Source organism: Vombatus ursinus, unplaced genomic scaffold, assembly GCF_900497805.2.
Source record: "Vombatus ursinus unplaced genomic scaffold, bare-nosed wombat genome assembly UNPS02014774.1, whole genome shotgun sequence".
Taxonomy (NCBI): domain Eukaryota; kingdom Metazoa; phylum Chordata; class Mammalia; order Diprotodontia; family Vombatidae; genus Vombatus; species Vombatus ursinus.
Genome location: NW_020954552.1, coordinates 7,966,019 through 7,978,414, shown reverse-complemented (window position 1 = coordinate 7,978,414; position 12,396 = coordinate 7,966,019). Strand labels below are relative to the sequence as shown.

The window sequence follows — 12,396 nt, the reverse complement described above, 5'->3', positions numbered from 1 at the left end:
TTTCTGTTTGGTAATTCCTTACTTAAACACTGAGAAATCCTTTGGATTCCACAAAACCAGCTCTTAAGTTCCAAGTGTTCCACCTTTAAGTGTTTGTATTACAAGCAGAATACTCTCAATATGAACAGGCTTTCAACTTTCTTTTGGTTTCCAAATCCCTTAATATGTTTCTCTAAAGGGATCCTTTAAAAGTAACCTATTCTCCACAATCTTCCTAAATTCTATCACTTGGGAAAGGACAGACCAGAAATCTTAAGCAAGATCAGCGGACTGAAACTGAATTTTTTTTTTTAAAGGAGGAAAAGGTAAAAGAAAAACATACCAAATAGATGAAAGGTAATGTTGTTTCTATCTCAACGTATATACCTTTGTGGTTCTATTTCTTCCTTTTATCCTACTTATACTGTTAAAACTTCAGGGATCAAGCAAAAACCATTAATCCCTGATATAGAATTTAGCCCAATGGAACTCATATAGGTGTCTAAACAAATAATTTGATGTTACATAAACACCTATTGATACAATCCTATTTATTACCAAATCGAAATTCTATATGTCAAACTTTGTTTCCACTGACTCCTAAAATAAAATGAATATACATTCCTTTGGGGGCAGCTATAGGAATTGGGGATGGAATATTTGGCCCTTAGTTGTAACACTTAAAAATTTTGTGAATCTTTTAAAAAAATCACCCATTTAAAGGAAAATTTATGTTAAAATAAAATGCCATTCAAAACAAGGTAGGTTAAAAGACTGAACCCTTAGTGATCCCCGTGTGAAGAGGTAATATAACAAGATGTAAAGTAACAAGCCTTAATGCTTTTTCAATTTAGCTAAAATTTTCCCTTGCTTTCAAATTGACTTAACACTTCTAATTTCATACCCAAGGTAATTGTTTTAGCTCTCTTTTGTGCACTTACGTTCTCACATATACTTAATGATTTCTGAATGTAAAGCTGAAGGTTTCATCCTATCATATCTCTAGGCCTCTCCAAGCTTGGTTGCCTCCCTCTTTTAATAAACATCTATTAAAAGCTCACTATGTGAAAGGCACTCTTTTCCATATGGTTGTTGCTAGTCTCTAAATCCCTGACTCCAAAATGGTGAACCAAACATTTGATCAAATAGGTTTGGGTATTTTAAAAACATCATTAACAATAATTAAATCAAGACTTCAAATAATACTATATCCTGTCCATTTGTCCTAATGGGGAGGGGGGAAGAGAGAATCAAAAGGATAAATCACTCATGCTATTCTTTTAGTCTTTTAAGTTCTTTACCTTAGATTTCCCCCCCTGTATATGTAAAGAATATTCTGTCAATCATATCTCCTGCATTTACAACACTAGGATGAAGTCAAATATAATTCTATTATAGGTTAAGGATGTTATATCACACTTACACAATGTTAAATTTCAAAAAGGCAGAATTCAGAAAGGCAATATATGGACAGACTCAGTACTCATGGTACATTAAGTTCCACATAATAATGGCCACAATGTTTTAAAAATTGTAACAGTAGATTTGTTTTATTTTCTTACCATCAGTTCCTTTGAATTTGGCTACTCAAACATAGTTACAATCTTAGATTTCTTTTAAATTATTATTCTTTCTGAAATGTTAAGTACTACACATATTCTTGCACTTACACTCAAAACAACCCTGTTAAGGCAAGGCAAAAGTAATATACCCATTTTACCATTAGGTAAACTGAATCACAGAAATTTACTTCTTTTCAGTGACATAGTAAGGGTCAAACTAGAACCACAAATGAGGTTTTATATGGCTTCTATCCACACTGTTCTCTAACAGATCTAAATGTTATAAACAAAGTAATTCAGCACTAACATACACATCTATCAACTGAATCGAATCATTATGAATATTATAGTAGAATGAGACCCGGAATTAGAGGCATTAAGAAAAGGAAAGCTATGTAGTTTCAACATTTATGCCTGAAAAATAGCATTTCTTTTATAAGCCACTTAAGTTCTTTCTTTTCCCATGGTAAAAGGGGCAAAATAACATACAACTTATTATAATCTAAATAATTCTATGAAAAAAAAGATTTTTAAAAGAAGTCTCTATGAGCTTCTTAGTTCTAAAAGTTTACACAATTCCTACATATTAGCATTAACAATATAACAGCAGCAATCAATTAAGTTCTACTGTTTTAAACTTATCTCTAAGCAACTGAGCTTTAAAGAACTCTTGACCAAAAACCCTCTACTGAAAATTTTCTTACCTAAAGTATCCACTTCTGTAATTGGCTTTGTTTCTAGATGAAGATCAATATCCTTTGGAATGGTTAATGGCTTACTTTCAATATGACCATTATATTTCCTATAAAAATAAGATAAGAAATACAAAAAGTTATCAAATTGTTGTCTAGGTTGCTATGTCAAAATTTAATTTTTTAAAGTGAGAACCTCAATTTCTGGTATTTTAAATAGCAGAGGGGAAATAACTAGCGGATAATAATGAATCGGATCAGTTATTAGAAAGAAGCAAAAATTTTAGAGGTAAATTATTTCAATGAATGATTACTTGGTAAGCCTCATTAAGTGAATACACTGGACATCCAACTTAAAAGAACAGGCATTTTATTTATAACATCAGTTAGTTTATTAATAGCTTAATAAACAACTTCAAACCCTAAATCCACCCTCACTATTTGGTATAAGAGTCATAGACCTGAATCTCCCAAGAGATTGCTGATACAGAAATTTTATTGAGTTGGGGGGTGGGGGGCAGGACTAATGAAAGAATAGTTTTACATGTATTGCTGTCATTTTAGAATTAAAAAAAAAAAGGCAACCAGGCAAACAAAACATATATAAATCATATGTACCTTACAACTGAGATATAAGATTATTTAAAACATTAGACAACAGCTCTAATTTTAAAAAATAAAATGTTATAAAGAAATTACTTTATGTTAATAAACTAGCAAATACTTACTGAGCACCTACTATCTACAAGGCATGGTCCTGGACACATTTGAACTGGCGAAATAGCATGAATGTATTTTAAATAGATCCAAGCATCCTACTAATGAGAAGAAAAAAGCCTATACTTCTGGTGTATACATTTAAGAAATGTCAAGTAAAAGTTTTGAAAGCTACAAAACTGAACAAATTTTAAAAATCTATGGCTCTAACAGTTCTGGATTATAAAGGTCTATAACACGTTATAGTCAAATACTTCATAATGTTTTGAGAAAATTATTTTTATGTATATATGGATATTTTATAAAGTACTAGGAAAGTTATTCTAGAAAGGAAATTTTCAGTAAATCATTTTGTTGTTATAAGGAACTTCCAGTATGTAAATACTCTCCCACAATGCAGATCAGTAACCAATCTCTACTCTCTCAGAAAGATGGCTGGTGTACTGAAACACTGTAACAGTGTAAGGTCACAGAAAGATTAGAAGAACTCAGGTCTGCTTTGTGTTCTATCTCTCCACAGGTCTATCTACAATACAACACTAACTCAAGACTGTTACTAGTCCGTATCCAACTTATGTTTTCTATATTTGGATTTTTGCATATCAAATTTTCTTAAAGTATTTTAATTATACAGACATTTTCTAATTTGTTTGTATTGCAAATTCCTTAGTCTCTTCACCTTGATATTTATCATAACTTCCAAGTTTCTCTGTCTGAAAGCCTAACACAAAAATATTCTCTTAACAAACAGAATCCAACAACGTGACACAATAATAAACACAATAATGACACATTTACCTATCTTTTTTGCTCTTTCCTCTTTGTTGTTTTCCTGCAAGAAGGCGTAACTCTTCTTCTGTAGGATGTTGATACCATCGCAAACTAACAAAAAAGAAACCAACAAAATAAATTGTAAAAACATACCAGTGGCATTTAAGCTTTAAAAAGATATTGACACATTCATTCTAAATATTATAGTATGCCCATCCTTCTATTATTCTCTTCATTGAACTATGAGACCATGGTAATAAATAAATTATAGCTTTATTTACCGATATTACTCATATGCATAAGGTCAAGTCTAGAGACTTCATTTTAGATAGTATTTGTAATTTTCCACTTTCTGGAGGAGGTAAGTCCTACCTAAACTTTTTTTCCCAGAGATGTTAACAAGTGGCAAAAGTGACCAATTAGCTTTGCCCATCTCAGTCTCTTACTGTCTGATAGGTATCAAATAGTGAAATAGGACAGGAATCATGGAAACGACACAAACTACAAAAGGGTAATAAAATTACAAAAAGGAATAAACTGCTGACAATCAAGTTGTCTGTACTATTTATTTCTTAAAAAAATGAAATTTGTACTTACACTATCTAAATAGTTTCTACATGAGGACACAGGGAGACTGATTTAAAAAAAAAAAAAAAAGGACCGTCGAGGAGGGGGAAGAGGGGAGGCAAGGTAGGTGCTTTCAGAAATGTTAGCCTGGGGCCAGAATTTTAACTGACAACATTTATCAGAACCTGTGAACCAACAAGCAATTTTTGAACCCCAAGATTACTCATTTATAATCTTGTTTTCTATAAAGTAAAGGAAAATTAAAATTAACACTAGAGAGAATTATCTTAATACACTAAAACTTTGCCTAATTAGAACCCTCTACTCATTTTAGTCAAGTTTCTTGGATGATAAGCATTAAGCCTTAAAAAAAACCAAAAAACTAATGATTCAGTAGAGAAATAAGGGATTTTTTTTTTAAAAAGAGTAAAATGAATAATATATTGATGACTCAGTATTGCCATTCTGATAAATCACTGTGCTGTGCCATAATTACAGTAAGATATGAAGGATCTGGGATGCTGTTTGCCTCATGCACTTTTTACAGTTTGTGTTTGTCTTTTGGAATCTTGTTGTCTTCTGCTGTTACTTCTCACTGCTATCAATACACTTGCCTATAACAATGCTTCTTCAATTTTTAAATTTTAATCTGCTATAGACTTAGAAATCAGATAACAAGGATAGTTTTATTAAGAATAAATAGGATTTGAAGAAGTACTTGGAGAATTATGTTTCAATAAAGTGCAAGGCCTTTGTGACCATTATTTTGGCTTCTCAAGTTCCACCCCCTTGTTTTTGTTATGTTTTGTTTTTTTTGCTTAGTTCCAAGTTCTTTAGCCCTGTTGCTGAAATGGAATGAAACATTAGTACAAACATGCCAAAATGAATAATAATATCTGGAATATTCTTGGTGATTCACTCACACAAGATGATAATCTTAGCCTAACATGTCATTTTAGTAACGCTGCTCAGTAGTCTAATGTCATTAAAAAACAATGTAGTTCATGTACTTCACAAAACTAAAAAAATACCACATCACTTCAATTAACCTATTTTATAATTTAAGAAATATTAATATTCCAGTCAAATTTTAAAAACTAATTATACAAGAAAGTGAGAATAAAGTGAATCTTGAATCTTTAGGACAGAGGGAAAGAGAAAGAAAGAGAGAGAAGAGAGATTGAGTATGTGGTATGTGTACATGTAAAATATAAAAGACTGGTTTAGACTTCACCATTCCTATAAAGCTTTTAACCCTAAATATGCAACATAAAAAACTCTAAAGAAAGATCTAGTCTCACTTTAGAATCCTTTTTTTCTTCTTTAAAATGACAACTTACAAAAAAAGTAACATTTTCATTTCCAGAAAATCTGCTCAGTCTTATTTCTTAAAATTCAGTTTCTTGTGCACATGCCTACTAGATCCCTGTTCTTCTCTGCTGACAATTTTAACAGAATACCATGGTCACTTCAGAGAGAGAAGGGGAAAAAATGGCCAAGGCAAGGAGGGCAAGGGATTCAGGCATTTCACATAGAGCAGAGCTAAGGTGTTTAAAAATTTTTCCCCATCCCTTAGGTCATAGGTCCCACCTACTGTGCATTTGAATAGTAGGTTTAAAGGAGGGAGCTGGTGGGCTCTTAGGATCAGGCAACATGCAAGAAAACAAGCAAAAGAAGTCCCAGCAACTGATGGAGGTGTTTTCATATCTTTCTTTACCCAATAGGTGATGTGTCAAATTTACTATGCATCTGAACAGAGTAGTAGATTTTTGATGAGGGACATGAGAGAGGTGATAATTCACCAAACTGAGGAGCCTAAGGGGATGGAGGAGGAGGCAAAGATAATGCATCAGGTTGAAGGGCACAATCAGGAAAAGAGAAAAGCAAGTCTAGCATGGGCACTGACATGGAGAAAAAGCAGTACCTTCCCCAAATCCCCATGCAAAACCCACTATTCAAATGTACAAAAAGATTATAGCCTATCACTTACCTCTCCAAGAAGAGAGGGGCCAAGCAAGACACTTCAAAACAAAAAGGAACTTTAATTACAACAGAGCATAACACTCCGTAGCTTTGGATTCGAGACTTTTTAGAAGGGGTACTGATCAGAAAGGATTGTATACTCTTTGTTTAAGGGAAATAGTTTTTACTGAACAATGTATCATATAAACATCAACTCACCCCATTACTAGTCAGTCACCCTACAGTAACCATGCCTTTAATAGGCAGGTAAGTGAACCAGGAAGGGTACAAGAAGAATCTGTGGGGTCAGGGAGAATAACTTATTTCAAAGGGGAACAACAGCTGAAGAACCTAAAGAAGCAGCATTTCCTGGCCAATATCCGGATGCAGTCAAATTCCTCAGTGATTTTTCTTTTGGTCAATTGATAGGAATAGGATATGGTCAAGTTATTACAGAGATAGAGACATAGACCCCTAAAAAGTTGCTTGGTTTTTCTAATTAGTCGAAAAATCATTTCCAAACATGCAAAGTACTTCAAGTAGAAAAAGTTACAAAAACTGGAAGAAAGAGGGAAAAAGTGATTAGTGACTTCAATAGTGGTCCCACAAAGGTGTGTTATTAGCACAGGTAACATTTCCTAAATCAGAGGTGAGGAACCTGTGGCCTCAACACCACATGTGGCCCTCTAGGTCATCAAGTTCGGCCCTTTGACTGAATCCAAACTTCACAGAACAAATCCCCTTAATAAAAGGATTTGTTCTATAAAATTTGGACTTAGTCAGAAGGCCGCACCCAAGGACCTAGAAGGCCACACAGGTTCAATGACCTAAATTGTACTACATACATGGCATGTGCTCAGTAATCCCTATCAATGTTTTATTGATCTTTATTTATCTTCTTCAAATTTTTGGATAAGACTGGAGGAAAGACAGCTTTCTAGGCATAGGCTACACAAAAGAATATATGGGAAAAGATAAAAAAACATAGAAAAATCCCATTTTCAATACAATCTTTTGCTACTACCATTTTATAAAGCCCTATCTCTTCCTTCTCCAAAGCTGACCACACCAGGATCAGAAGTCAAAAGGAGGTAGTTTAGCTTTAATGACATTGTCTATAGTAGTGGCTAAAGTTGAGAATTCTTGGTGAATTTCTGAGAACAGAAATTCAACTGCCTCATGTTATTAGGATAATACCTAGAATTCATTGAAGACTACAAATTAAATAACTCAACCACAATTCCAGAATCATATTGTTTATAACTGAAATTCTGTAAGCACTGTTGGTAGTCTAAAAATTTTCCTTTAAAAATAATTCACCTCTCCCAAAAACAAGTTGTATGACCCTGGCAAGTCCCTTAACTGCTCAGTGCTGCAGGCAACTTTCTATACTATAAGCTGCAGAAAGCTGCTGATCTGAATTGGTCAAGAACTAAACTTTCCTGGCTGGGCGGAGGAAAGGAAAACTGAACCAATCAAATAATAATGGTAAAAAATTTTCATAAATGAAGTGGGAAAAGGTCATAGAAGTTTAAGTGGAAAATGGGCCACACTAAGATGAAACTACAAGAAAATAGAAATTCCTTATTAACCCTTGTGGAAAATGGTTAGATTACTTTTTAAACGTGTACCACAATCAGGTCTCAGCTGGTGGCCTTCATTCCACAAGAGAACAGAGGCTGTGAAAGAGAGCAGCATTATCAAAAAGTCACTAACACAATCAGAAAAGAAGCTGTGAGGTCTACAGGGGAAGGCAAAAACAAAAATGCACAAAGCAAGTTTTAGTATATATATTATTTAAAAAACAAAACAAAACCCACAGTTGTTCAGAGTTGTAAGGGACATAAGCAATCCTCTAGACCAGAAGTACCCAACTCACAGGAGGGCTCTTGAATTATACTGAAATATAATTTTGGAAATATACAACAAAATAAATAACAATACAATACAACATAGCTAATAATAATTTGTGATTTTCTAAGTCAACATGTAGCCCATATGTAACCCATTTCTAATTGAGTTTGACACCACTGCTCTAGACAAACTTTTAATGAAAAAGAACGTGTATTGTGTGTACCTACTGCAATGTATGTAACCTTCCAAGGAGCTCATTCAATTTTGAGATAATTTTTCCTAACATCTTAAACCTAAATTGACCTCTGTAACTTCCAACTACTGCTCCCACTTCTGCCTAATGGGGTCATACAAAACATATCTAATCTTTTCTGAATAAATCTGTCTTGTCAGTCTGCTTTTCTCTAGGCTTGATATAAATTCCTTCAACCAATTTTTACATAACACAGATTCAAGAACCTTCATCGTTGTGGTTTTCCTCTTCTGGACAACTGGACTATGGACACTAGCTTATCTATGTTCTTCCTAAACTGTTAGCATCCAGACAATAATGTTTTTACATTATTTATTTTTGATGTTTTTTTGTTATTAAAAATAAAAACATATGATACACTTGAGCTATTCCCCTCTCAAGCTCTTTAAAGCATTTCTCAGCACTGAAGAATTTTTCTCAATTTTTTTTCCTTTTACCTAGCAACAACATTCAGAAATATATTATATTCACAATGCTTTCAAAGTATCACTGTGATCACAAGACGTGGAGCTGGAAAGCTGGAAATGCCAAGGAGCAAAGATTCTTAACCTGGGTCCATGAACTTGTTTTTAAAAATATTTTTAAAACGGTATTTCAACTTCAATATAATTGGTTTTCTCTGTAATCACATGTATTTTATTTTATGGACTTAAATACATTGTGAGAAGGGGTCTCTGGGTTTTCACCAGACTGCAAAGAGTCCATGGCACAAATAAAAGTTAAGAACCCCTGTCCTAGAGTGAACGCTAATCTAAGACCTTCATCTTAGAGGTTAAAAAAACGAAAACTAGAAAGATTAAATGACTTTCCCAAAGTCACAAAGGTGGTAAATAACAGCCAGAATTCGAGCCTCTGGCTCTTCATTCCAATTCCAGCCCTCTTACTATTATAGTACATTGCATTCACAAGAGCTAACAAAAAAAAAGTCATTATGGCATTTGGTCTTTACGTTTATATTAACAATATTAATATTATAAGCTAATTAAAACAAAATAAATTTCTCTTTCACCAGAAATTTAGGTACTGCTCTCTCTCAGATCTTCTGCATTCACTATGTAAAAACCAGAACACTTTGCAAAGTAGATAGTGAAATACAAAAACAAAAGCATTGAGAGTTGGCCTGACTAAAATGAAACAATATTTTTGGAAAGAATTTAAGTGGCACCAATGGATTGTATCCAATACTAATTTTAGTAGTGAATGCAATTTTAAATAATGCAACTCATCTACTTTATAACAAGGTCATACTTTAATAGCCAAGAAAGTGCTACAATGTTACAAAGTACTTTCCTCACTCCACTGTGAGGTAGGTGGGCAATTTTTATTGTAATCATTCAGATACAAAAACTAAGCCTCAGAAAAGTTAAATGATTTACTTAGAGTTCAAGATTCAAACACTGATCACCTAATTCCAATCTGCTCCACTGATTCTCTAGGACAAGTTTATGAACTGTGACACTATACACATATCAAAATCAAAGACTTAAACACCTCAAATTATAAAGAAAATTCAGTAATACTGAAAATGAAATTCAGCAATCTGGATTTTCAGAACCTTTTTTTTCCTAGTAAAAATAGCAAACCCAATAGGCATAAAAACTCAAGATAATGTACTTTATCACATAAAATATATAACAGATGAAGATAAAGAAAGGTCACCAAGGACTATTAGTGAAAGAAAAACTGTAGTCTTCATGGACTGTACATTTAATGAGTTAGCAACCATGCCTGCTCTTGTTAAAAAATATTAAATAGCTGTCAAAACACAAACACACACAGAAGTTATCAGTACAAGATGGAGGCAGTACAGTTTGATCTGAAGAGTCCAAAACTTCATTATTGTATTAAGTCCAATTTTATCTGAAGAATAAGAATATATAATATATATATATAAATATATATATATAAATAATATAATATAAATAAATATATAAATTCAGACTCAAATACTTTGGAATTTGTTATAATTTATAAATTTGTATGTCTAAAATTTACGTGTTCTATGGGAAAAGGATAAGCTAAGTAATTAATTATGCAAATAAGATCATAGAACAGATGTTAAGCACTCTTAAAAAAAATTTACAATTATTACGTAACCATACAATCAACACATCAATTACAAATGACCCATAATTATTAAAATAGGTCTTGCAGGTTTTTAAAAAAAAACTTTGTCATGATACTATTGATTGTTAAAAATTTGAATTTTATAATTTCTAATTTAAACTACCTTACCCTTTTTCTACTAGACTGAATTAGTGAGGTTCTACAATATTTTAAAATAGATGAGGGAAAAAAAGCTGGAGAGAATGACAATCAGTCAAGATGATTAAGATTTAGAAAATAGGCCTGATCTATAGGGAACATTAAAGGAAAAAAAGGCTTACCTATCTTTAAGCATATGAAATTATCATAAGGAAAGTGGTGTTCAATTATTCTCTCTCCACAAAAGGCCCAAACATAAGAAAAATGGATGAAAAATACAGTATGGTGGGGCAGCTAGGTGGCACAGTGGATAGAGCACCAGTCCTGGAGTCAGGAGGACCTACGTTCAAATTCGGCCTCAGACACATAACAATCACCAGTTGTGTGACTCTGGGCAAGTCACTGAACCCTAACTGCCTCACCCCCCCCCCCAAAAAAAAGAGAGAGTATGACAATTTCACAAAGATGAAAAACAATGGGAAATGTTACAGACAAATAAGTGGCAACTTTGGTTACTGCAATCATAGTACAATCAATAAATAATCATTTATTAAGTACCTACTGTGTTCAAGGCACTATGTCTAAGTGTTAGAAAAAGGAAAAAAAAATAAAAGCCTCTGCCCTCAAGGAGCTTACATTCTACACAGAAAACAACATTTACACATATAAACTTAAATACCATAAAGTAATCCCTATTCTTACCCCCATCCTTTCAAAGTCAAACATTTTGGAGTTCTTTTAATCAAAACAAATCACAAACTCTACTTTAAGTAGAAGATAACCGCCATTAACTGGTACAAGTGATCATTATTAGTGAGGGATATGTTTCGACTTGTTTCTCCAGTAGCAGAGAGATGGGTTTGTGTTTGATTCAAACAACTTCACTTTTCTCCACGATGACCAAAAACGTGAGTTTTCAAGGAATCTGATGAAAATTAAGGATGATACCTGTGTCTATGGAACACACTAAAGTTAAGTGCTTCACATGAGAATTAAATCTATTACCTTGACCTTATCAGCTTTTCAATTTAACCAAATAATTACATGGATAATAAAAATGTAATTTTTTGATTTTCCTTTCTTGCCTTTTTTTTTAAAAGTTATGACTATGAAGTGATACTCATTTTCTGAAGTTAACTCTGCTGTTAAACTTAATTCATTTTTAAGTCATTATCAAATCACTTTATTCTTGACTTACCTGCCATTACAGAGAAGCCAACGAGCAAGAGAATAGTGAGGCAAGATCTTCTGCATGACGCTGGCCATCACCATGGTAACAACCAATTGTACACCTATCACACCCTGTGGAAAGAAAAATTCAGTAATATATCAATGTTCAATTAGGGGAGGCAATGTAGAGATCTGTTGGGTTTCCTTGAGTGAACCTCACATATGCCCTAAATGATGTTTTAAAAAACATTTTATAGTAAAGGTATATTTACTACTTCAAAAGTAAATATTTAAAAATTTAAGGTTCTCCTTATTATCCTCTACAAGAAGTTATCAAAGGGCCATATCCAGGTATATGAAATAGTCAAGGGGAACCTAAATATATGAAATGATTTACATGTATATTCAGAAACTGCATGTTCACGGAAATTTTTCCACATAAGTTAAATTTCCTTATTTTTACCCTGAAAGCATATTTTTGTTTAGTATTTTCGTCTCAACTTATTCTTTTTAACCCACTAAGGATAGCAAACTTTTCCAAAATGACATGCCAACCTGGTGACCCCTGTTCTTCTGGAATATACAATGTATCAATTCTAGCTAGTAATCAAATAAGAGATCTGAGTGCTACTGGATAAAAGACACACTGTCCCCAAACCCTGAT

The 12,396-nt window shown here is 33.0% G+C and overlaps 1 protein-coding gene across 2 annotated transcripts in view; it reads right to left on the bottom strand.

Moving 5' to 3' along the window:
• Positions 1–12,396, bottom strand: part of TMEM161B (transmembrane protein 161B) — a 104,758-nt gene that overhangs the window by 45,063 nt on the left and 47,299 nt on the right. For both annotated transcript variants that reach the window (XM_027864326.1, XM_027864325.1), the window contains exons 2-4: positions 11,761–11,864; positions 3,749–3,832; positions 2,246–2,343 (exon numbers count right to left, since the gene is read on the bottom strand). In XM_027864326.1, the coding sequence (XP_027720127.1) occupies positions 2,246–2,343; positions 3,749–3,832; positions 11,761–11,834 (256 nt within the window). In that variant the 5' untranslated portion in view covers positions 11,835–11,864. The remainder of the gene's footprint in view (positions 1–2,245; positions 2,344–3,748; positions 3,833–11,760; positions 11,865–12,396) is intronic.